Raw genomic sequence first — 27,977 nt, 5'->3', positions numbered from 1 at the left:
AGCTAAATTTGGCCATGAATCTTATATAATTATTAGCAAACCCTAAAAAGGATTGTAGTTGTGACATATCTTGTAACCTTGGGGCATTCATGACTGCTTCTATTTTTCTCTGCATATTTGCGTAGGCTTGGTGATTCAGTGGTATGACAACAATGGGTAATACTAGGTTGAAAAAACTCACAGATACTGCACATCCAGAAAAAGCATCTAAAGCATTACAAGAGTTTGCAGAGTGATGACAGGTGCCCTGCTGAGGCAGACTCCATTTCTTCTTCCACAAAACAAAAGGCAACCTAAAACCACCACAAACAACCCTCAGGAATAACATCAAGCACATCTGCAGAGGCTTCAGCATCTTGTACCTTCTTTCACCTCCCTCCCTTTTAAACATTTTCTCTTTTGAAGTCAATTGATTTTGCTCTGAACGTTGCGGGCAATTTCCCATTTATGCACATATTCAGCTGCAGAGAACTATAGATGCAATTTGCAAATGGCATCACAGCATTTTTCCTAAACAGGATCTGAATTTCACTTTTATCTAAGGTGATCTCATCTCTAATAATTTACTTCTCTTACAGGAAATCTCAGACGACGTTTATCTATCCCGCTCTGAAGAAATACTGTGGCAGAGAGTATATTTATTGCTGATCAAGTCTGATGTATTTTCCCAGGCTGTTTCTATTTATTCTATTTGTGCATTTATGATTGAGGAATAATTTTTGTTCATTGAATGTAGTTTCACTTTGCACTACTGATGCAAGCTCTTCGAGGTAGACCATGTCAGGAAACAGACTCCACAACCATTCCTAGAATTTTATTAAAGGGTGTGATAATAGAATCTTGAAAGCCTGACAAAGGTTATTTCTCCCTCTTCTCATCCCAAAGACAATCAAATCAGGGAAATCTTGGTTCTTTCTTACTCCCTGCTACCTTCTAGGATTAAGCTGGTTTTTACATAATAGTTGATGAAGATTCTTCTAGGCTAGGGGTGTCAAACTCAAGGCCAGATCAGGCCTGCGGGGTGCTTAGATCTGGAAACAGCGAAGGACTGGCCGGTGGCCCCTTTGCCAGCGAAAACGGAGCTCGGAAGCCTGTTTTCTCTGGCCATCAAAGTCGCCTCTGACATGAATGATGTCAAGCTGGCCATACCCCAAGCCACCCTGCCCCCCGAGGTCAAATACAACCCTGATGTGGCCCCGAATGAAATTGAGTTTGATGTTTCTGTTCTAGCCATCTCCATATTCCTCCACAAAAGCAGAAAACATTGTTTCTGGTCCATGATTTGATATTCAGACTTTTTTCTTCATACAAATTAATAACCAATAGAGAAACGGACAAATGAGATCTCATACGGAGAGCAAAATGGAGCTGATTTGACATGAACCACATGAAGAAACGTGTTATAAATAGCTTAGCTGTAGTGGTTAAAAAAGTAAATCCATAAATTCCTTCAAAAATTCAGAAGATAGGAAGCAAATTTTGGCTCCACCAATGTGCTTTATCTAAATTCACCCACATTTCATCACTAAAGTAGTCTTTGACGTACAACATTCATTTAGCAACTATTCAAAGTTACAATGGCACTAAAAAAAGAGACTTATAACCAGTCCTCACATTTATGACCCTTGTAGCATCCCCACGGTCAGCAAAACTTGGTCTCTTGGCAATGGGAATGTATTTACAACCATTGTGGTGTCCTGGGGTCATTTGATTGCCATTTGCAATCTTCCCAGCTGGTTACCAACCAGCAAAATCAAAAGGGGGCTGAGCTCATTTAACAATTGCAATGATTTGCTTAACCACTATGGCCAAAAATGTTGTAAATGTTGTGTGGTTCACCTAACAATTGCCTTACTTAGCAACAGAAATTTTAGTTTATAGCTGTAAGTTGAGGACTACCTGTAGCCTATCATGGTGGCTCTCATTATCCCCCAAAAAGTCAAGTGCAGACTTTGGATTATAAAATGTTGCCTGCTGTCAGTATAGAAAAATATTTATATTTACATTAAAAAACAAAAATGGAAGTCTGTTGGCTTGATTTCATTCCTCAATTTATTATCTCCTTCCTTTCTCTTTTATCTACTTGCGTTGGATTTAGAATCATTCCTCAGAGTGGGAACCTCCATTTGCTTAGGTTACTTAATCAAAGATCCTGTGCAGCGGTAGTTAAATATTTATGGCAATATGTTATATTTGGCTCCTGACCAATTCCTACGTTCCAGATCCAGTGTTTTGCAGAATTATTATGCATTCATGTAGTACTTTCACAGATATAAATACTTACATACTGATAATCTTATTTTTCTCCAAAATCTAATTTATGAAAAGATTCTGAATGAAAAGGATTGAAATCAGAACCTTTTTGGAAGGATTTTCCACAAGACAAATTGTAAAGAGAATCCATACTATAGTATCACTGAGAATGTAGCAGACTCCTACAATTTGTACACTTCTTTCACTTATTTATGATTTAGCAGGTTCACAATTTCATCAATGCAATATATTAAAATAACAACAACAACATTCTTATCTGTGTATGCTCCAATATTATTTTACCCTAACCTATGCAGAGTTTTTTGGAATTGGGATTTTTTTCACTCCCCCCCCCAATTCTCTGAATTGATTCCTATTGGAATCCTCTGTAATAGATCTAGACTTTACCATCTAGGTAAAGGAAAAGGTTCCCCTTGCACATATGTGCTAGTTGTTCCCAACTCTAGGGGGTGGTGCTCATCTCCGCTTCAAAGCCGAAGAGTCAGCGTTGTCCAAAGATCTCGTGGTCATGTGGTCGGCATGACTAAATACCGAAGGTGCACGGAATGCTATTACCTTCCCACTAAAGATGGTTCCTATTTTTCTTCTTGCATTTTTTGCATGGTTTCGTACTGCTAGGTTGGCAGAAGCTGGAACAAGTAACGGAAGCTCACTCCGTTATGCGGTGCTAGGGATTCGAACCGCTGAACTACCGACCTTCTGATCGACAAGCTCAAATCACAACCCAAAATACAAAACATTCTGAAGAGTTAGCTATTAGGGCCTACTAGTCTCTCACAGCAATTCTACTGGGCTTGTGTTTTAATACAGAACACTTAAAAAGTTAAAAAAGGCAGAAATTCATTTTGTGTTTCTCATATGCAAACATCACAACGTATATCATCAGCTTTCTTGTTTCTGCTTCAAAAAACCAGATCCCCAAACCCACACTGTTTAGATGAGAGAAGGTGACTTTAGCCCACTACCCCTGCCACTCGATATCGTATCAAGGTTTTAAGTAGAAGGCTAATATGTCACGAAAGCAAGCTGTCAAGAAGAAAATGAAATCCTCTGGTATAGCTTTTGGGATCTGAAACACAGAGAGAAGGGAGAGCCCAAGGAGTGACAGGCTTTTGAGGACATGATCTCTGAAGAAATGTATCCTTATTGACTTTTTGCCCTCTACGATTTTTGGCCTTCCTCAACTCTGGTGAAATATGTGGAGATTAATTATAGATTAATTTGACTCCCTGTGCATAAAGGAATGTGAGATCATTTCAGGAAAGCCAAACAGCTTTTGTCTTTGAAAGTCTAGGCCTTCTTTTTCTAATCCACTTTTGTTGCAGTTGTTGTTTCAACAAAATGCGTGCCTTGTACCTTATAACAGCTTTGGGCATTTGTCTATAGTGTACAGAGAATGCTTCTCAAAAGACAAGTTAATATTTTTTTCCCCCTGAACTAGAAACTGAGTTTGGAGCCCAATTGGCACATGTGTTTGTTTTACATTCAATGTTTGCTTGGCATAATTGCCAGTGCCTGGCAGCTACTACTGTGCCTTTCTTTGTCTCCCATGACTGTGGGTTCCAGCACTGAAGCCAACACCTGTGGCTGCATAAAAGGCTAAGTACAGCAGCTGCCGGACTCAGATGTCCACAGAGAAATAAAATTCTAAAGCATACGAGTGTGGATGTGTAGCTGGCTTCCTCCTTTCACGCTTTTCAAAGCTTCCTCAGATGCCTGAAACGCAGGATCCTCATTTATCAACTGTCCGTCAACCAGTGTGACTGACCTGAGGTTTAGGAGTGGCCTTGAATACCCTCATTTAACTAGTGCTGCCTTAAGTGATGCCAATGAGATAACTCTGAAGTACCGGTAACTTCCTGGAAATGGGTGGCTTTGAGAGATATCCTACTGTGCAGTCCCAAAGGCGCTTTTTCCAAAAGTCTTTTTCTTTCTTTCTTTCTGTCTTTCCTTCTTTCTTTCTTCTTTCCTTTGAATTCATTTTGCTTTTCATTTAAGAAGTTTCTTCAGTTTTTAAAAGGGAGCGAACCATTTTCAATGGAAACCATTTTCTTCCTTCCTTCCTTCCTTCCTTCCTTCCTTCCTTCCTTCCTTCCTTTCTTCTTTCCTTTGAAATAATTTTGCTTTTCATTCAAGAAGCTTCCTCGGTTTTTGATAAGGAGTGAACCATTTTCAATGGAAACCATTTTCTTTCTTTATTTTTTTCCTTCCTTCCTTCCTTTGAAATCATTTTACTTTTCTTTCAAGAAGCTTCTTCAGTTTTTGGAAAGGAGAACCATTTTAAAAGGGGAAAAACCCAAGAAAATCCAGTTGCCTTTTGGAAAAAGCATCTTTGGGTCAACAATGACTTGGATGATTGACAATCTCCATAGACATTCTAGTATACTGTAAGATGATGGAGCTGAGTTTTGCTCTACTCCAGCATCACTTGGGAGGTATATCTGAGATACTGGTCTGGCAGCAAGACACTTTCTTATTGAGCTTAAATTTGCAATGAAAAGTACACACCAGTAAGATGTGTGAAAGCTGCTGTTTTATATGAACAAAATGCTGAATGCATATCAGTAAATGCTGATATACAATTTCCATAAAGCAGCGTTGAATACCTATTACCTCTTTCATGCAGATCGGTATCGTACTCACATTAAAAAGCACAGACAGCAGTGCAGCTCTGAACTGCTTCTGTTTACCTCATATATAATTTGGCGCAATGTACAGAGCAGAAGGAAACTTTTCCCTAAAATCAAATCTTATCAGCTGCAAACCCTGCTGATCAGTCAGGAAACATATCTGTAACAGCAATAATCTTATTATAACTTCAAAATCATAAAATAGCACAGCAATAGTACTTAAGACTTCTATGTACTGCCCCATAGGGCTTTACATACTCTCTGAGTGGTTATGTCAGTATATTGGCCTCATTTTATTGACCTCAGAAGGATGGAAGGCTGAGTCAACCTTGAGCCCTGTTAGGATCGAACTCCAGACTGTGGGCAGAGTGAGTCTGCAATACAACCACTGCCCCATCAGGGCTTAAATACATTCAATCCAAATAAAGGAAAAAATACTTTACCTTTGCTGTATTTCTGATCTTAACATCCGAAATAAATTTAGTAGGATTCGTTATACGTAAAATTTGCATGTAACTTTAGAAACAGCTAATATGACTGAATTGCATATCTTTGGATATAAATACTGTAAACATGGCATGCTTATCTGGGGTGAAAGAGTCTCAGCAACTGACAGGCAATTAAGTAGACCGAAAACTAAGTGCTGAATGCAATGGGGATGGAGAACTTCAAGAATTCTAGAGTTAGTTAAAGTCTAGAAAGGTGAAAAACATTGCAATGTTCTAGTACCAAGAAAATTATAGTGATAACAATGTACAGGTTACCCTTGATTTATCATTGGTTGCAACCATTTGAAGTTACAAAGGACCTACCTGGGGGTACTTATGACCCAGATTCAAAGTTCTGACGGTCACCCCATACAGTCACATCACCACACTTTGGGCACTCAGCAACTGGCCTGCATTTATAACTGTTTGCAACTCCCTGTTGAGATCCGGATCCTTACTACCCTCCCGGCCTTCCGCAAAGCCACCAAGTCCTGGCTGTTCCAGCAGGCTGGGGGGAACTGAGAAGCATCTACCTCCACAGAAATTGTGAATGTTGGTTTTGTTTTTAATATGTTGTCTTTATCTCATTCCCCCCTTTCCCTTGTCTTTTGTGAGCCTCCCGGAGTCCTCCGGGAGTGGGCGGCATACAAGACAAATAAATAAATAAATAAATAAATAAATAAATAAATAAATAAATAAATAAATAAATAAATAAATAAATAAATAAATAAATAAATAAATAAATAAATAAATAAATAAATAAATAAATAAATAAATAAATAAATAAATAAATAAATAAATAAACAAACAAACAAACAAACAAACAAACAAATAAATAAATAAATTCTGTGGTCACATGACTATGTTTAACAATGTTATTGCAAAAACCTGGTACTGACTTCCAGTTGTCAGCAAAACCAGTCCATAAGGAACCATAGGCTCACTTAACAATCACACAAAAACAGGTTGCAAAACCATCATGAGTTACAACTATGATGGGCAGACTAAACCTATAGTTTAACTTGAGGATGACCCAGGAATTTATTAAATAAGTATTATATAACTTATATACTCAAATTTCAGTTTGAAAATCAAGAAGAAAGCTGACTGTTTTGGTTTAAATGAAATTTAAACACATTTAGTTTACAACTGAGAAAGTGATTTGGGGGTAGTGATTTGTGGGTGCTTTATGGTCTAAGGCACAGGTGTCAAACTTGATCATGTCATGTGACATATCGTAATGGGCTTTATCTCTGTGGAGCCGGAGTGGGCGTGGCCTGTACATCCAGCCCGTGGGTCACCAGTTTGACACCCCTGGTCTAAAGTTAAGGAGAGTCTACTATAATAATTGCTTCATGAAGTTATAGTTAAGTAGCTAGATAGAGAGGCATATCATTGCAAAGCAGCTGCTTCAAGTTGTCTTCAAAATTATATCCACGAAATACTACCTCAGCTTTTTAACACCATGACTTGTACTTATTACTACTAATATCGGCTGCAGAGGATTGAGGGATTAATTGAGCTGTTTTTTGAAAGAGGTTTAGGAAAGTGAGAAAAGAGGAAAAGAGGATGCGAGTGGAAATGTTGTTTTGTAACACATTTATGTCAGATAAAGGTTGTTTCATCAAATACATTTGTCATTTTGATCCTTGGTAAGAAAGATTGTGATATCAAATGGTTAACCAGTTAATTAGTATTTCGTTCATGCTATAGGTAACAGAGCAACCATTCTGGATTTTTTCATATAAATACATAAAAGTTGTATCAATCTCCATCTCAAAAATGTATTCATAATATTCCAGGTTTTTTGTATAGTTTCTTGAGGAATAGTACACAAAACATATTTCAGGCAAGAAAATTCTGAAACTGCCTGTGCTATGCTGTCACATATTTCAAAATGGTGAGCCTATAATTTATCGTTGGAATTTAGAAGAGAAAGGGGGAATTTGTATTTTTTTTAAAGAACCCTATCACTGTTTATTTATTTTTCCTCTCTTATTTACTATATTCTGCTCATCCAAAACAAATTGCAAAGCAGAAACAAGTGAAACCCTTAACAAAATGCCCCAAAGCTTTTTTTATCAGGGTATTTTAAAAGCACAAAAAGAACAAACAGAACTAGGCACAAATAAAATAGTACAAGGTAAGGACTATTTTCACATAGAGCTGCACAAAATTACCAATACAATAAATCATACAAGGAAAGATTACAAATTAAATGAAATAATTTTAATCAGAAAGAGCATGTGCACGTGCCCATTTTTGTAGCAATGCAGCAGAAATAAACTCAAATACTTCTGACATATCTCCTATGCTATATATGGCGCAATTCAGTTCAGCAACTTTATATCTTTTCGTGGTTGAATTTCCCTGCTTGAAAACAGTCCTAAAATGGTTAAGGAGAATTAATCCTAAATGTCAAACGTTTTCAATGTCCAACCACCAAGAATATAGTAAGATAAGGTGCTTAATGTTTTTTTTTTTTAAAAAAAACATATTAAAACACTCCCTTTTATCTCGAAACTCTATTTTTCTAATATTTTCGTGACTTTTCATCATCAAAAAATGTAAACCTTTAAAAAGCTTAAAGTCACCTAACTGAAGCAGGTTACACATTCATAAATAAATAAATAAATAAATAAATAAATAAATAAATAAATAAATAAATAAATAAATAAATAAAGTCCACCTCAAAATGGAAACAAATTAAATCACTTTTAATTTCTAGGACAATTCTAGCACCCAAAGAAATTTGCTTCAGGACTGTCATATATATCCAGAAAAACATAACAGTTAACCTTTAGTTGAGGAACAGTTTTAGTGGATGAACAGTGGACAGTGAGATGGGCAGTATATAAACTGAATAAATAATAAAGATGAAAGAAAAACTCTCTTGTGGTCTCTTCTTTCTAAGGCACATAGTCAAAGACAGGAATTGAGTTCAGAGCACGAGAAATTAGATACATGCTACCTACAGTATACACAAGAATTTGAACTATTACTGATCAAACACAACTGACGCTAGATAAGGGTCAGTGAAATTCATGTGGGCTGGACGTGGGTCTCTTGTGGAAGCATAGTGATTCCAAACTGATGGCATATTTGATTCCCACACTCTGGCTTAGCCTCCTCATCTCCTACACACATGACTACATCCAGTGGTGGGATTCAGCCAGTTCGCACCTATTCGGGAGAACCAGTTGTTAACTTTCTAAGCAGTTTGGAGAACTGGTTGTTGGAAGAAATCTCATTTTGTTTTTTTTCCACTTTACAGGGCTAATCCTGTAAGGAAGGCAGGAAGGAAACATTCTGCTGTTTTTTTTAGCCTTATCTTTATTGCCCTGCTTACAGAAATTGCCTCTCCGGTTAACTCTTATTACATTGTAACAGCTAAGGTGAAGTAACAGCTAAGGTGAAGAGTGAGTGACATTGAGTTGGCCACACCCACCCAGTCACATGACCACCGACCACCACCTACCCAGCTGGTCATTAGGGCAAAGAACTGGTTGTTAAATTATTTGAATCCCACCACTGACTACATCTCTCCGTAGATGAATGTTATGAAGGAGAACATTACTTACCCCTATCCGTGTCATAAAGGAAGACAAAGCGATTCCATTTATAATGGCCCAGCAAACTTAGCAACGCTCCTTGTAAGGAAGGCCTCAGTTGCAGCACAAACTGGCTTTCACCCTCTGTGGGGAAACTGGGTGTGATGAGCGAGATGTGCAAGGCGCTGCAGAATGAGGTCAAGGTGTGTACTGATCTTTTATCGTACAGTCCAAAAATAGCAAAAACTCCTCGTGAGTACTGGGAGCAGACTGAAAGGAAACATAAAACACATAATTAAAACAACATAACAACAATAGGCAACATCTATGGTTCCATAGTAAACTTTAAAGATATGGATCCTGTCTCGCTGATGAGGTCTAGATTTAGATCTAGATCCAGACGATAGGGAAAAATGATCCCTTCCTGTGCCTTGATCACATGGCAATATGGAAAGTTGTAGCTTTCTTCATGAAGATACACATTAACAACCAAAATAAATTCTTATTATATGCTTTAACTAATTATTTGGTTTCCTTTCTGTGAATAATTACAGAAAGTAGTCTTTGATTCGGGATAAACACTTCAGATGATAGATAATGCATTTTATGTCAAATTAATAGTAAAATTAAATTAGCCGTAAATTAGCTTTAGTGAAGAAATTCTATTTTTTACAATTAACTTGAACATCATAGCACAATTTGCAAATCGTCCTATAATTACCGATGTTCTACAATAAGATTTTAAAATATCTTGACTTGAAATATAGAATATGAAAAGCAGAACTCCAAATAATCCAACAATAGAGTAGACCTGATAATAGTTTCTTTATGAAGTTCATGTTCATTCCCTTCCCAAGAAGAACTGGTAAATTTCATTATAGTATAGCCTTTATTGTCATTGTACATCATGTATTCAGTGAAATTGGTTATTAACAAAACCAGCTCTGATGTTTTAATATTTTTCTTCACATTTCATATATTAAAGTAGCACCAAACTGGAAAACATGTTTAACGACTTTTTCACAAATTCAGAAGAAAGGAATTCTAGCACCTTCTGGAAATGTAAGGTCTATTTTTACTGCACTGTTTGTCTATGAATTTGGATAACTATAATAAAAATGAGCAGCAAATACAGAAGTAAAGATAAGTATTAACCATCATAACACAAGTCCTGTAGTTACATTATCTCTGTTGGCACCTAACAGGTCCTGCAAGATTGTTTTAATGACATCACAATTTGTATGTCTAAAATATTCATAGATCCATGGCATCCTATAAAGTAAAATGGTGGATGGCTGAAACTCCATACAGGTAGTCCTCGACTTACGACAGTTCATTTAGTGACAGTTCAATGTTACAACAGTGCTGGAAAAAATGACTTATTACCTTTTTTCACCCTTACAACGTTGTACCATCCCTATGGTCACATGATCAAAATTCAGACCCTACTCACCGACTCATATTTATGATGACTGCAGTGTCCTGTGCGAGCTTTTGCGAGCTTCTGACAAGCAAAGTCAATGGGGAATCCAGACTCACTTAACAACCATGTTACTAACTTAATAAATGCAACGATTCACTTAACTGTGGCAAAAAAAAGTCATAAAATGGGGCAAACTCATTTGACAAAGTTTCACTTAGCAACATAAGTTTCGGGGCTCAACTGTGGGTCGTAACTCGAGGACTATCTGTCTAGTTTTCTTTATCTGCTAGTGCAAAAAACAAACATTTCAAAACAGACAGTATTTCAAGAAGGTGATAGAAGTAACCAGAAGGTTTGTGCAAGAAGAGAGAATGACCAGAAGATTCTTTCTGATTCCTACCCACCCTCAAAAAAAAACCCTGATAGATACTTCCTGCCACCATCTTTTTTTTTTTCTTTTCTATAACCAAAGTTACAGGGTTATAAAGAAAGAAAATATATTCCCTTTTCTGCAACATAATGACAATTTAAATAGAATTACAAACACACACAATAAACTTTCCTACCATTTAGATATATATATTTTTTTGTATTTGAACCCCATTATCTTTTTTATTGTATTTTTATATGCAAATATACAGAACGAAAAGGCAGGGGAAAAAACCCTAAACACAGTAACAAACAGGAAAAAAGTGAAATAAAAAACAGCACTAACAAGGATACATTTATGCTTAAAAAATAATTCAGCCCAATTTTCATACACATCATCAAACCTTGATTACATTGAGTAATCTGTTTTTATAAATTCGTAAATTCAACCTTTTGGGATTATAATTCAAGGGTTTTATATTGGCATTCATAACAATATTAATACATTTATGTATTTTAAATGATAAATGGGACAAGAGTGGAGCAAATGAGTATATCTTAATTTATTTAACATTTCAACATAGTGAAATTGACAGCCAACCTTTTAAAAACATTCTCTGGTGAGTCCCCCTACCCCAAACGTGCAAGAAAACCTTTTGTCCAATTAATCGCATCTCACTTAATATTCTTTCAGTTACTCAGCCATTGATTTATTAATGTAAGAAATTTCATATCTTCCTTCAAGGGAGCTTGCAAATAATATCCACCCCTGTGATACTGGTGAATTATTTATTTAAAGAGAAAAAAACACACTGCACCACATAAAAAGCCATTATTGCAATCACCAAGATGATCACTACAGATTTAATTTTTCTAAATATGTATCCAGGATGCCAGTTAGTTCCCAAATATTTTCAGATTTTCTGGCAACCTTCAGAAAGCCAGATTATGCAGAATATGGTAATCGATGATGTTCTTCTCTATACTTTATGTGGCTGTCAATATTTTTGCATCCACATTTAATCAGAAACTAGATGATCAGGAAGAAGAATGTTTAATAGTCCTCTAACCACACTAAGGCAAATTCTTTATTCTAGTTTAGTTTAGTTTAGTTTAGTTTAGTTTTATTGATCTTGTATGCCGCGCACTCTCGAAGGACTTCGGGCGGCTTACAATAAAACAAGAGAGGGGATAGTACACAAAACAACATATTAAAATACACAACAGTCACAATTTCCGAGGGGCTGGATATTTCAAAAGCCCCCCGGCCTGCTGGAGCAGCCAGGACTTAACAGCTTTGCGGAAGGCCGGGAGGGTAGTAAGGGTCTGGATCTCCACGGGGAGATCGTTCCAGAGGGCTGGAGCTGAGACAGAGAAGGCTCTCCCCCGGGGAGTTGCCAGCTGACATTGGCTGGCAGATGGGATCCGGAGAAGATCTAACCTGTGTGATCTAATCGGTCTATGGGAGGTGATCGGCAGGAGGCGGTCTCTCAGGTACCCAGGTCCGATGCCATGAAGGGCTTTATAGGTAACGACCAGCGCCTTGAAGTGGATCCAGAGACTAATGGGTAGCCAGTGCAGCTCGCGGAGGATAGGTGTGACGTGGGTGTACCCGGGTGCACCCACGATCGCTCGCGCGGCTGCATTCTGGACCAGCTGGAGTCTTCGAACACTCTTCAAGGGCAGCCCCATGTAGAGCGCGTTACAGTAATGATCAGTAGTGATCTATTCTGGAAAGACCTAGACCTTCTAGGGCAAGGGTGTCAAACTTAAGACCCGTGGGGTGGATCTGGCCGGCAGGGTGCTTAGATCTGGCCCATTGGGCCGCCCTGGAAACAGCAAAGGACTGGTCTGAAGTGCCTCTGCTAGCAAAAATGGAGCTCATGCGACCCTTGCAAGTTTTGTTTTTGCTAGCGGAGAATTGCAGGAGGCCATTGCAACCAAAAATGGAGCCCAGGAGCCCATTTTTGCTGGCAGAGTGCTCCAGCCACACAGGCGTCCCCAACACAAGTGATGCCCATCCTGGCCCTGCCCACTCAGCCCACACCCCAAGGTCAAACATAACCCTGATGGAGCCTTCAATGAAACCGAATTTCACACCCCTCCTCTGAGGTTTCTTAACAAATTCCTGAGGCAGAAATCTCGGTCTAAAACAAAGTCATAGTTTATCAAGAGACATGAAAACAAAGAATGATGGGGGTTAAACTTAAAGAAAAAGGACTAGAGCTTAAAGAGTAAATGAACTTGTCAATAAACATTACATCTCAGAATAAAATAATATGATGTATAGACCGAGGTGTCCTCTGTATCTGGAATTTTTGTCAGACTGAGGAAGCACGCATCACAATATCACAGTGCAAACTCCTTATACCCTGTGGTAATGTTGTTGAACTTAGTAAACAGGCAGTCAGTGGTGGGATTCAAATAATTTAACAACCGGTTCTCTGCCCTAATGACCAGCTGGGTAGGTGGGGCTTGGTGGTCATGTGACTGGGTGGGTGTGGCCAACTCAAGGCCACTCACTTCGATGGGTGCTTCGCCTTAGCTGTTACAATGTATTAAAGGTTAACCAGAGAGAGGCAGTTTCTGTAAGCAGGGCAATAAAGATTAGGCTAAAAACAACACCAGAAGGTTTCCTTCCTGCCTTCCTTACAGGATTAGCCCTGTAAAGTGGAAAAAATCAAAATGAGATTTCTTCCAACAACCGGTTCTCCAAACTGCTTAGAAAGTTAACAACTGGTTCTCCCAAATAGGTGCGAACTGGCTGAATCACACCACTGCAGGCAGTGCTGGCATGACAATATACATTTTATCATTGTTCACCCCAATTAGATAGAAAATTTGGCAAGGCTTGAAAACATACAAAAATAAAACCAAAACATGTGTGTGTGTGTGTGTGTGTGTGTGTGTGTGTAGGAATCTACTGGTACATGCATTCGATTCCTTTCTGACTCCTAGAAAACTACAAGCAACAAACAAAGGCAAGTTTAAGATTCATTTGGTATATGTGTGAGTGTTCTCCATATCCATTGGCTTCTCAATATAACAGAAGCCTTTGGAAAATGTTTTTCCTCCAATAACCCCAGGGGGAAAAAAATCAGTTAACTTCAGAATTAGTTTACAGGTCGGTTATGGAGAAGTTGCTGATCTAACAGGGCTCTCTGGGGCTTTGCATTTCTAGACAGGCCTATTTCAACAATCATCCAGTTTGTTTCCTGGTAAGTGAATATATTCATCATGACAGCCATTTGGAAAGAAAGCTAACAATATGCTCCAAAAATTTTAAAATGTGCCCACATGTGAAAATGTTGCTTTCTCGGTGTTATATAATAAGTTCACAGTCAAAGAGAAAACAATTCACATTTCTATTTTCATATAATGGTGACTGAACAGAAGTGGAGTCTCCTATATTCTGGAGACCAGAAGATGGTGAAGTACAGTAATTCCTAGAACATGTTAAACGATGTAGAAAGATTAACTATGTTTATAGGCTGATTTCAAAGATTTTGGCTTCTGTCTAAGGAGTGATTTGTTTAATGTATAAAGCAATGTTAGCTATGTCTAGCTCCATAGCTTTCAACGGGATTTCCTCTAAAATAGAGTAAGATTACAGCCTTAATTGTAAAGTAACATACCAATGAACAGACATGCACAACAATGGTGGGTTCCTACTGGTTCGGCTGAACCGTTAGCAACTTGGCGACCTGGGTCGTTGGAATCGGTAGCAACCCAGGCCTGCCACACCCCCAAACCGGTTCTCCCAGTGGCGCCATAGGGCTAGGGTAGGCGTCACCATCTTGTTTTTTGCTTCTGTGCATGCACAGAGCAATTTTATTGTGTGTGTGCGCGGCGCATCCCTGAGCAAATCAACAGTAGTCTCTGCTGGAACCCACCCCTGATGTACAACAATTTATGTTGCCAGAACTATCTTTTGGACACATAACTGCAAAGTACTGGCCAGACTTTGTGAAGAGACAACTTGCAGATACTTGTATACATAGGCCATGTACAACAAATATATACACATCTCATACACATATGTCACAAACACAAATAACACTTTTATTTGTCCCTCCATTATATCCATTTTCTCTTGTTGAAAATCCCTAGTTTTAGGGATAGGTAACACATGGCTTAACAGAATTTATTGGACCACAAAACCCATTTACAGAAATTAGGTTTACTGGCATTGGAAGTGCCACATGCCCATCTCTCATAATTGATTGAAATCATCTTGATTTGAGAAAGTTACTCTTTTCTATATTTATAAGATTATTGTTGAAAATATATGCCTGTAATTAAGATTACAGAAAACTAGAGATAGCTAAATTCTTACCAAAATTCTGTCTCGCCTTACATAGATTATTTAAGTTTTAAATAAAAAGCACTTTGAAATAAAAACATGAAAAAAAGATGTCACTGCATTCAGATCCCCTAAACTCATGTAATATGTTTCTTTTGATAAAACTGGAATAAAATTAGCATATTTCTATACACTATCATTTTCCACAAATTAATACAATAATCTCTTATAAAACTTAATTGCTTTTTTGTTTTGAATAAAAAAAGAAAGGAGGGAGGGAAATATAAGTTTCCCTGTTTTTTTTTAAAGTAAGAATTTTTTATCCAATTTTACGCCATAAGTATTCTTGTCTTTTTCTTTTTCTTCCTTGAAAAGGAAGAAAATAAGCTCATTTATAAAACTAAAACTTTCTTCCCTCAAGAAAGTATTTTTAATTTAAAATGGGAGGACACCCATAAACATGACAGCCTGTTCTAATGAAAACAGTGTTTTAAACATAGTAGCTCTAAAGACACTAATCATATACGCTGCTTCTACTTCAAACAAAACATTACTGTATTAATTTTCAACAAGAGAGGACATAATTATCTCAAGCAACATCTACAGCTATTCATTACTATTGTCAGCACATCTTCTAGTAAATCAAATGAATTTAGTAGAGTAGAAAAGGTGGGCGCTTAATCGGAATGGAAACGAAAAGAAAGAGAAAAAATGTTCTGTGTTATTATTAAAAATGGACAAGGGATGGGTTTCTAACATCCTTTGTGGCATGGAGAAAATGGATAGACAGAAGCTTTTCTCTTGATCTTTGAAACTCAGGGTCATCCCATGTAGCTGAATGATGAAAAATTAATGGTAGATAAAAAAGTATTTCTTCAGACATCACTAAGGTAAGCTTTGGGATTTACTACAGCAGGATGAATTCAGGGTCACAAATGTGGATGACTTTAAAGAATTATAAAAATTCACCAAGGACACAAACATCAGGTACTGGTGGATATTTATGACTTTCCCTATTGGCCAGGCTGTCTTTGGAGGCAATGCATCTTTGATAATGTCAGGGGAATCCCAAAGGTGCTTCTCTCCCGCCCCCTGCAAGACACAACTGGACTTTGCTGTCTTCCACATTTTGGACAGAGAGGATCACTGGTTTGTAAGAGGAGCCAAAGAGGCCATCTATGTCAAAACCGAACAGCCCTCTCTCAATGGTGGGGGGGGAGATATAACATCATCTATCTCCAGTTTATAACACAGTTACAAGAAATGCCACACCCATTTGCACCACTCAGGTGCCCCTGATGATACAGATAAACCTCCAGGTGGTCTTATTGACTGGATAAAAGAATGCAAATGACCAACTGTCTGCAAGGAGTATAGATCCGTTTATTCCCCACTATCCAGTCAGAGCTGAAGACGCTTTTTGGATGGGAAGCAGAACATCTTCAAAGAAAAACCAGAAAGTCCAGTTGCCTCTTGGGGAAAAAAAAGCATAGTTGGGACAAGTATGACCTGGAGGACTGAGACTCTCCATAGACATGTCGGGGGGGGGGGGGGGGCAAGCAGAAGTACTATAGTGTTCATATCCCCAATATAGACATGCTTGACAAGTTGATCTATAATAGGCACAAGAATATTAACTTACTACCAGGTACCATTAGAAGACCAAGTCAAAGTCAGGTTATGATGGAGAAAATCTGTCTGCCCGCCTGCCTGCCCATCCATCCATCCATCCATCCATCCATCCATCCATCCATCCATCATACATCTTGCTAAGAATTAACACCAACTGATGTTACATAGCATCACCTCCATCCACCAGGATGTTTCTTTAATTGGGCAGAATAGATGAATGATCATTTGGTGGTATTTCTATTTTTATGTACCTAAAAGGCTGGCGAATGGACTAACCGAAACCCATTCATTCATTATTATGGAGGCTAATTGCCCATAGTATTGTTTTCAGTGGCACTGGAAAGTTCGATTCTTTTGATATAGAGAGTTAAATCCTTGCCTCTATTTCAAAGTTTTAATTCTCCCTGCTTTTCCCTGCCTTCTATCCAATGCTTTGCAGTTAATTGCTTTTGATATTTACTAATGTTTACTAAGTGAGAGGCAATTTGGTATGGATAGAAACTGGGAGACTGTGAGTTCTATTCCCACCTAAGGCACAAAGCCATTCAGGTGACTTTGGGCCAATCAGTATCTCTTAGTCCTAAGAGAGAGGCAATGGAAAACTACTGAAATATCTCACCAAGAAAACTGCAGGCACTATTCCAGGCAGTCTCTGGAAATTGGACAATAGGGGGATGGGTTTAATAAAGTTGTGTTTTCTGCTACCTAAATTGAATGTTGTGTGAGCTCACTGTAATCTGGATATAGGGACTGAACTGGCAGCGTGCTCAGGCTCAAAGTACACTGGAAATTATCCATTGTAATTTTCCAATACTCAAGAAACATTATTATCATTAGACTTTTTATATTGTCTTGATTATTTTATGAATAACTCAAGGTGTTGAATGTATCTAACAAACTTCTTCTTCCTCTAATTGTCCCCTCAACAATAACCCTGTAAAATGGGTTGGGCTGAGAGAGAGACAGAGAGTGACTGGCCCAAAGTCCCCCAGCTGGCTTTTATGTCTAAAGTGGGACTGGAGCTCGCAGTTTCCTGGTTTCTGATTCCAGAACCTTCACGACTATACTAGACTAGTTTTCTTATGATGGTAAACTTAACTTATGATACCAAAGCTTAACAGTCTTTGATTTTCAGGTGGTTTCTAGAAAGCTGTGGTTTATTTTGAAAACTGCACCCAGAAAACATCTAAAAAATAAAAGCAAATCTGTAGCGCGGTTTTATCTTTTTGACAGAGGGACAAAGAATTTGCTGACAGAAAGGATCATATAATTTTTGATTTGGTTGGCTTTCTGGTATGGATGTTTTTATATCCTGAGATGTAAAGTGTCATTGCCAAGGTCATATGGAACAGTTAGCTGCCTGGAGGATTTTTGTAGAATTGGTGGCCTTCTTTCTGAATCATAAAATTCTCCCTTTGTTCATCTTTGTGAAGTAGATTTCCATATTAGGGATACTTTGCCTATCATCCCCATCAGAGATTCAGCCACTTCTGATAGGTTCTGGAGAACCGGTAGCAGAAATTTTGAGTAGTTCAGAGAACCAGCAAATAGGCTGGCCCCACCCCCGTTGCCTCCCAGTCGATCTTCTTTTGTTGCCCTGAACAGGAGAACAGAGCTGGAAAACAGGTTAGTGGGATGGAGAGGGAATGGGGATTTTCTCCTGCCACGCCCACCAAGCCATGCCCACCAAGCTACGCTCACAGAACCAGCAGTAAAAATTTTTGAATCCTACCACTGATCCCCATCTGCTGCTTTTTAATCTTCCTGTCTCACACCTCCTGTCTTACTCTGTATAAAACTTATTCAGAATGATCTATGCTTCATCCTGAAAAATCCTTTTTTTAAAATCTCAATTCAGCTATCAGCATATTTAAGGACACAACTCCCTTTCTTATCCTTAGTCTCTCTTCTGCAGTGCTAGGATAACAAAAGGCTGGCATATAAGGCAAGAGATACAGAAAAAATATGTTTGAATAACTGCGCATTGCTTGAAACGACTGCAATATCCAGTGATTTTAAGCTGCTTTCATCTTAAGGAGGAGTATACAAATAAAATAAAAAATTAAAGAACACTGAAATCCCAACTTTCTTTGGGTGATTTGCAGTATAGAAATGTAGAACAATAGCAGAAAAGATTGTCCAAAAATACAAAATCCATACAAACATCACAAGCATCATGCAGGGACTCATCAATCATCTGAGATAAAATAAAAAAACAATCACTATTATATTATAATTTAAAACATGGGAAGTGAAGCAGTGAATCATGGGATCAACTCCTGTGTAGAAGGGGTTGGATTTGATAACTTCTTAGGTCTTTTCCAATAGACTTGAAAAGGACCTAAGAGGTTATCAAATCTAACCCCTTCCACACAGCAGGATTTGCTCCACCATCCCTGATAGATGACTAATCTCTAGTGAAAGAGAAGAAATCACTCCATCTGGTTCCCTATTTAAATGATTGACAGATATCTGTATCCAGAGCAAGTTTGATATAGTGGTTAAGGCATCAGTTAGAAAAAACGGTGACTTCTAGTCCTTCCTTAAACATGAAGCCTTGGCCAGTCACTTTCTCTCAGCCTTAGAAAGAAGCAACAGCAAACCATCCATGGTAATAGTTTTATGCAGTCATTTATTGAGATGGGGAGTTATAAAAATCAAATAAATGAATAGATAAATACCACTTCTGCAAAACCTTGCCAAGAAACTGCAGGGATTGGTCCAAGCAGTCTTCAAGAATTCAATATGACTGAATGGAAGAAAAAAAAATATGTGTCCACTTTCTTGAAGTTTCATCCCATCATTCTAGTCTTAACTTAGGCAATCTATGCAACTTTCTACAACGTGACAGCCTTCAGTTATCTGATGACAACCATCATATTCAACCTTCTCTTAAACATACCTAGGTTTTAAACCATTCCTGCTCTTAGGTTTTGGTTTCCAGTCCTTTTATCATTTTGAAGGACTTGCTCTGGACTTTCTCAGTCATGGTTCAGGACTAAGAGGTTGATCAAGAGGTTTCAGAAGAACCTATGGAATGTCAAAGCCAGGAATCACCTGATAAAACACAGGAGCAGCTGGAGCAGTTAAATGATTTTGATGATATTAGGCCTCCCAGTTCCTGCATCCAATGACTGTACTGAGGAGCAGAGGAATGCCATTATATTAGGCTTCTTGCCAGGCAAGGGCTGCAACCTCATTTAAGAAGCAGCTCCTGCCTATGTTCCCTTTGCCTGGAGCAATGTCTGATCTCCAGATCTTTTGTGATATCCCTGTTTGCACAAGAAATGTTGAATCTCTGATCTTTGGAATGACTGACAATCCTGACCCAACTCTCAGACCTTTGGATGGATTTTGGGCTCTTCTTCTGCATGCTCTTATTTGATAGCAGTCATTCAGGCAATTATTTGAGACTCTGTTTTGATTTGCATACTGAAGTAAGTAATCTGAAAGATACCGTAGCAACTGTATGTGAGCGGGACACATTCCAGTTATCAATGTCCTTTTTAACCTGGGGTGTACAGAACTGAATTCCCTTTGGACGTTCTTTCTTGTGATATTGATAACAGATTAGTAGCATCTTTAGTACCATGGATTGGCTATTGTGAAGTTTCCAATTTGTTCAATCCGTGTGCACAGAATTTTGAGACATTGGATGCTAAGAATGTATGGAAAGGAGTATGATAGCGCAGCTCCAGGATACAACAGGCAGCTTGTTCTCAGAATAAAATCTGCATATCCTGTCCATTCATAGAGAGAAGGGTTACTGAAAATTCCTTCTCCATGTGATGCTAATGAGATAGGAGTGAGGCTGAAAGCCTTCTCTGTAACTTCATGTAATATTATCTCCCTACCACTCACTTTGAAATATCTGTAGATCTCATCTTGTTGCAATACTATAAATAAGTTAAAACTGTTTATTCAAAGGTGCTTTTGGTCCCAGCTGACTGACTAAGGGGACATACCTTGAATTTTAACTGGGGTTTTATATTTGCTGTCTTTTTATATTGATTTTTATTGTGATTTCCTTTAAGATTTCAAAAGCTTTGTTGAATTTGTATTACTTTCAATCTCTTTCTGGATTTTTTAGTCTCTTTTCATTTTCTTATATTTTCAAGTATTCCAGATGTTATTTGAAAATATCTAATTTTACGTTTTCTTTTTACAGTACCATTGAAAACTTGTCTTCTAATTAATGTTTTATCCCATTGTCTCTCTGTCTTACTGTGATTTTCAGCTAAATTAAATTGTTCCAACAGGCAGTTTCAATTCCATTGTTTTTTGTTTTATTTTTATTACATTAATTTCTTGTATATTTTCCTAGAGCAATGCTAAAAGCAAGAGTTCCAGAATTCTTCACACATACAGTCTATTTTATTGTGAGTCATCACAACAAAAGAAATCAGGAAAATTGTAAGGCAGAAGGTGAGATATACCTGAACTGTGTCTTTTTCCTCCATCCTGTCTTCAACATCCTGTAATTTCAAATTATCAGAATTTTCTTTTCTCCCTCTTTCAATCGTAGTAAGGGTACCATCTTCTATTTCCTGCATGCCATTAATATCTTGATTCTAAGATTGTCTATACCAATAAAATTTTGCTCACAATGGCACATTTTTTTCATACTGTTCCACGTGCAATGCCACTGAAGATTAAAACAAATGTACATTCCAATGTGAATTTAGTTTTCCACCCAATCGGAACCCAATTATTATTATCCCATACTACAGAAAGGTTAAAACAAATCAGAGCTTATGTACACTAAGCTCTTACATAAAAAAAATGACTTAGAAAGCACATTTTGGACTCAGAATCCCAATTCTGTAACTAATTCACTGTCCTTTCATTCATATTTAAAATGTTATGATTAAATATACTTGGGATATTTTCAGGAATAAAATGAGGAATAAAAAACGTATGTAAAAATAAGCCCATGATTCTAAGACACTGCATGGTCTTAGAGAGAACAAGGCTTTTAAATGGAAGTTTGTAGTATACTGAATTTGACAAAAGTAATAAAAGAACAATTCTTGCACTGTTATACTAGAGTGCTTCCTAGATCCCCATTGATATTTGGGTTGTGGGTTTTTTTCTATTCTTAGGAAATGTCTATGGAGATTCTCAGTCATCCAGACCATGGTTGTCCCATAGGTGCTTTTTCAAAAGGCAACTGGACTTTTTGGTTTTTCTTTGAAGACGTTTTGCTTCTTATCCAAGAAGCTTCAGAAGTGAGGAAGCAAAATATCTTTAAGGAAAAACAAAACCCAGTTGCCTTTTGAGAAAGCACCTTTGGAACATTCTTAGGAAATAAATGCATTTTGTAAGAATTCTTTAGCATACTCTTAGGCAATGCTGGAGGGACATGGTGGCTCAATGGCTAAGACGCTGAGCTTGTCAATCAGAAAGGTCGGCAGTTCGAATCCCTAGTGCCGCGTAATAGAGTGAGCTCCCGTTACTTGTCCCAGCTTCTGCCAACCTAGCAGTTCGAAAGCGTGTTAAAATACAAGTAGAAAAATAGAACCACCTTTGGTGGGAAGGTAACAGCGTTCCGTGCTCCTTTGGCATTAAGTCATGCCGGCCACATGACTACGGAGACATCTTCGGACGGCGCTGGCTCTTTGCCTTTGAAACAGAGATGAGCATCTAGAGTTGGGAACAACTAGCATATACTGTCTGTGCGAGAGGAACCTTACCCTTACCTTTAAGCAATGCTTGAGAGATAAAAATTTGTTCCATATCAATTTGCTACTGCAGATCAAACAGCCCATAAAGATTCTCTTTCCAAAAGTTGAACAGAAGTAAGATAGAAACAAGATTTTTTTTTAGTTTATTTGTCTTGTTTATTTGTCTTGTATGCTGCCTACTTCAAAGGACTCCGGGCGGCTCACAATAGACAAGGGAAGGGAGATAAATAGACAAAGACAACACTTTAAAAAATGCAACATTCACAATTTCCATGGGGCTAGATGTTTCACAAGCCCCCCCGGCCTGCTGGAGGAGCCAGGAATTGGTAGCTTTGCGGAAGGCCGGGAGGGTAGTAAAGGTCCGGATCTCCACGAGGAGGTCATTCCAGAGGGCTGGAGCTGCAACAGAGAAGGCTCTCCCCCGGGGAGTCGCCAACTGATATTGGTTGGCAAATGGAATCCGGAGGAGACCTAACCTGTGAGATCTAATCAGTCTATGGGAGGTAATCGGCAGGAGGCGGTCTCTCAGGTACCCAGGTCCGATGCCATGTAGGGCTTTATAGGTAACGACCAGCACCTTGAAGCGGATCCGGAGACTAATGGGTAGCCAGTGCAGCTCGCGGAGGATAGGTGTGACGTGGGTGTACCTGGGTGCACCCACAATTGCTCGCGCGGCTGCGTTCTGGACTAACTGAAGTCTTCGAACACTCTTCAAGGGCAGCCCCATGTAGAGCGCGTTACAGTAAAAAAATCCCTATTTGTTGCTGTTTTACTTTATTTCAAAATTAATGACTTTTCATGGCACCCATTCCCTCCCATAAGGGTATCTTGGAGAAGTAGAATCAAGGCAGTAGCAATGTCATTAGGACATTATTTTAAAATTAGAACAGTACATGTCAAGATATTCATTGTTAAAACAATTTTTTGCCAGTTAACCCCCGAGCTACATTCAGGTAGTAATCCCTCTGGGATCAAGTAATCTCTCAGATCACCTCTGCTTTTTTATTGTAAATCTGGTTGAATTCCAGTGACATGTATTGAGAGCCTCAAATCCAAACTGACAGTGACAGCTGCTTGAGGTGGAACTTTCCTTGCACTGAGGTAGCTGCTATAAAATATTTTGGCAACAACTGAAACTTCACCTTTCCCCCTATGCTTCCTTGGGATGAAAGTGTGAAAAAAGAAAGAGTATCTAAGCAATACTGATTGCGGTGGGATGTAAAATTAAATAAATAAATGTATTTCATTTTTAAAAGGATATTGAAAGAGAAAGAGAAACATCTCAGTAACTTAAAGAATTTCGGACAGCTGTTAGAAAAGACGAGAGGTAGTATTACAACAACATTTGAGAGGCACATTCAGTGAGTGTGCCCTGGTGAACTGGCTGGTTTGCAGAACTGTGTTTGTGAAGAAATTACGGCTGAATGCAGGATTCGGGATGGTAAAATCTCTCTAGAAGAAGGATGGATCATTGAAATCTACTTTTTGTTTTAACATTAAAAGTTTTAAATAGAAAGATCAGAGAAGAAAAAGAAATAAAAGGAATGAAAATCAAAAAAAGAAGAATATAAACTACAAGCATTTGCAGATGACCTGGTTTTTATCCTTGAGGACCCATTAGAAACGGCACCCAAATTGATAGAAAGAATAGAGGAATATGGAAAAGTAGCAGGTTTGAAAATAAATAAAGAAAAAATGAAGATTTTGACAAAGAATATATCATCAAGGCAAAAGGAAGAATTGGCGGAAACTTTGGAGATTCAAGTCACAAATAAGGTCAAATATTTGGGGATATACTTAGCTGCAAGATGCAGCATACTCAAAGAGAATAATTATTATAAATTTAAGCAGCAGGTTGCGACTGACTTGATGAAATGGGAAAACCTACAACTATCAATGATAGGGAGAATATCTACAATAAAAATGAACATCCTACCCAGAATCTTATATTTGTTCCAGACAATTCCAATTAGACTTTTTTGATGAATTAAATAAAATAGTGCTGAAGTTTATTTGGCAGGGGAAAAAAGCAAGAATAAAATTAAAATTGTTACAAAATGCTAGAATAAGAGGAGGATTGGGCTTACCTAACTGGGAATTATATTACCAAGCAACAAGTCTGATGTGGGTTAAGGAGTGGATAACATTAAGGAATTCCAGATTATTGACTGTAGAAGGACCTCACCTATTGTTGGGATGGCATGCTTTTTTATGGTATAAGGGAACTAAAACACAGGGTTATTTTAGAAGACATTATTTACGGGAGGCTTTGTTACTGAATTGAGAGAAGATCAAAAGGCAATATTATTTAAAAAATCCAGCCTGGCTATCCACTATTGAAGCTTTTTCATATCCAATAATATACAAAAAGGAACAAACAGTTAGATACAGTGAAATATTGAATGCAGAGGGTGGATTTAAATCTATGCAAGATTTGAAACATGAAGGAATAGGAATGAATTGTGCAAATACAATCTAGACATGATAAAGATCGTAAAATGGAAGGTTTCTATGATAAAATGACTGAATTAGATAAAAGTTTGACAGGTACTGATGAAAAAGTAATTAAAAATTATATGGACATTTACTGGAGGTTAAGTTAAAGGAAGAACAAGTTAAAGAAACTATGACAGCTTGAGGGGAAAATTTGGACATGGGATTGAACTTGGAAAATGGCAGAAATTGTGGTCTCAAAATTATAAAATGACGTCAACAGCATACAAGGAAAATTTGTAGAAGATGTTTTACAGGTGGCACCTACCCCCAACGAGAATAGCAAGAATGTTCAAGAACAAGTTGGAAAAGTGTTGGAAATGTCATCAGACACCGGGTTCATATTACCATATGTGGTGGACTTGCATAGAAGCTAAAAGATACTGAATTAAAATCCAAACGTGGTTGGAGAAAATGAAACATAAACACATAGACTTTAAACCAGAGATTTTTTTATTGGGAATCATACCAGAAACATATAATAAAGATCTGAAATATTTGATTGTAAATGTTTTAGCGGCAGCTAGAATTGTATTTGCAAAAAATTGGAAAAACGAGACCATACCAACGCAGGAGGAAGTTATTCCAAAAATAATGGAATGTGCTGAAATGAGTAAATTGACATTTGAAACTAGAGAACAAGAAGCTGAACAATTTTATAAGGTATGGGATTTGTTCTATCAGTGGTTAGATAAAAAATATGGAAATGAAAAATTTTGGAGAAGTCTTTCATATTGTAATAATAGAATGAGATAGGTGATACCATAAAGAAATACTATTTTAAATAGATTTAAATGATGCAATGGGCAGCCAGTGCAGCTCGCGGTGGATAGGTGTAATGTGGGTGTACCTAGATGCACCCACAATCGCTCGCGCGGCTGCGTTCTGGACTAACTGAAGTCTTCGAACACTCTTCAAGGGCAGCCCCATGTAGAGTGCAATTCAGCTCTCATCAGCTAGCTATACCCTTCTAGGATTTGAACCCAGGCTACTCACCATATTTTTAGGAGTATAAGACGCACCGGAGTATAAGAGGCACCAAGGTTTTGAAGAGGTAAATAAAAAAAGTTATTGCACTCTGCAAACCTCCCCAAAATGGCCTGTTTTTTGTGAAAATTGGCCATTTTTCCCCCCAAGAAAGGCATGAATAGCCTTTAGGGGGCTTGCAGAGTGCTGGGGGGGGGGGGGCAAAAATGAGCAAAACATAGCCTGTTTTCATTTTAAAAGAGCATGGATAGCCTTTAGGAAGCTTATGGGGTGTTTCTGGGGATGGGGGGAGGGTAAAATTGAGCAAAAAATGGGCTGTTTTTTGCTCATTTCTGCCCTCCCCGCCCCCCGGGAGCTCTCTAAAAGCTTCCTACAAGCTCTGCACGGCCCTTTTGGTGAAGGGGATGGAGTTTTGGAAGGGAAAAACTGCTGTATTCAGTGTATAAGACGCACCCAGATTTTCAGCCTCTTTTTTGAGGGAAAATACTCTGAAAATACTGAAAATACTCTTATACTCTGAAAAATACGGTACATATTAGGTAGATGCATTAACCTAATAGCTCTATACTAGCCTCCCTTTATTTCTTTGTCAAAGACATTATTGCTGATGCAAAGTGGATTATTGAGAAAGCCCAAGAATAGAGAAAATAAGTTGGTATGTGCTTCATTGATTATGGAAAGAAGTTTGATTGTCGACTATTATCAAGCTGTGGAATGCACGCAGAAAAATAGGAATCCAAAGACATCTCATTGTTCTCCCGAGAAACATACACTGTATAGAAGTCAGGAATTTAAAATACAGACAGAATATGGAGAAACAGACTGGCTCCAAACTGACAAAGGAGTGTGACAAGGCTGTAGACTAGCCCCTTATTTATTCAACCAACACCTTAACATATATTAAAGGAAGGTGGATTGGAAGAAGATGAGCATGATTTTAAAACTGGGAGAAGAAACAATAACCCATGCTTATGTAGCTTTTTTACCACATTTTTTTAAAATTCAGCAAAACCTTCCAAGAAACAGGACATAAAGTTTATTGGTCTCTTCCCAATAACTAAGCAAATCAACACAGCAGCTGCCAGCATCAATGAAAGTTTACCCTATAGTCCATCAACCACTCCGTGAGAAAAAAGAAATATCTCCCCTGCACGTTACATTCACAGACAGCAACCACCACCATCCCAGTCCCGTTCTGGTACATGGGAAGGAATGTTACAGGATGGAAGTGACGCTAGACTCTAGATCCAGAGGAAACAGGTCAAGAATTTAATACACTGGAAGGTCTACCCAATGTAATAAAAATCAAGGGAGGAAGCAACATATGTTAACACACTGCCATTGGCACACTATTTTTACAACCAACATCCCAACAAACTGAAGGGAATTACGTTTCTTGTAGTGTCAAGCATTGATTGGAGAGGAGTTCTTTTATGGCAGAGGTCTTCAAACTTGGCAACTTTTAAGACTTGTGGACTATGCTGACTGGAGAATTCTGGGAGTTGAAGTCTTAAAGTTGCCAAGTTTGGTGACCCCTGTTCTACGGGATGAAGAGTTTTTTAAGTATACCAAGAAACTGATACGGGGGAATGGACTATCTTCTTCCGCCTGGGGTATACAAGATACTGTCAGGGTTCCAAGAAGCATCCAAAAGTAAATCAGAGTCCAAGGCAAAGTATTGCTCAAAGTTCCAATTGATTAAGAGATTTTGGTACATCTGGGAAAACCCGAATCTGAAAGTTTCCCGGTTTTCCGCACCCAGTTGAAAGTTCAAGATCTTGCCCCCACACCCACAAGTTCATCACATGGTCCAATCAATGGTGGGATTCAGCCACTTCGCACTCATTCGGGAGAACCGGTTCTTAACTTTCTAAGCAGTTCGGAGAACCGGTTGTTGGAAGAAATCTCATTTCGTTTCCCCTCCATCACTTTACAGAGCTAATCCTGTAAGGAAGGCAGGAAGGAAACATTCTGGTGTTGTTTCTAGCCTCATCTTTATTGTCCTGCTTACACAAACTGCCTCTCCAGTTAACCCTTTCTCCATTGTAACAGCTAAGGCGAAGCACCCATTGACCTGAGTGACGTTGAGTTGGCCACGCCCACCCAGTCACATGACCACTGATCCCCGCCTACCCAGCTGGTC

The 27,977-nt window shown here is 38.3% G+C and overlaps 1 protein-coding gene across 1 annotated transcript in view; it reads right to left on the bottom strand.

Annotated features, from left to right (window-relative positions):
• The window catches only part of GRIA4 (glutamate ionotropic receptor AMPA type subunit 4), a 286,052-nt gene that overhangs the window by 159,351 nt on the left and 98,724 nt on the right, over positions 1 to 27,977 (bottom strand). Inside the window, 1 exon segment of the mRNA XM_032219807.1 lies at positions 8,974 to 9,213. Coding sequence (XP_032075698.1) covers positions 8,974 to 9,213 — 240 coding nt within the window.

The sequence above is a fragment of the Thamnophis elegans genome, chromosome 6 (assembly GCF_009769535.1).
Source record: "Thamnophis elegans isolate rThaEle1 chromosome 6, rThaEle1.pri, whole genome shotgun sequence".
NCBI lineage: Eukaryota > Metazoa > Chordata > Lepidosauria > Squamata > Colubridae > Thamnophis > Thamnophis elegans.
This window is presented reverse-complemented; position numbering and strand designations above follow the sequence as displayed.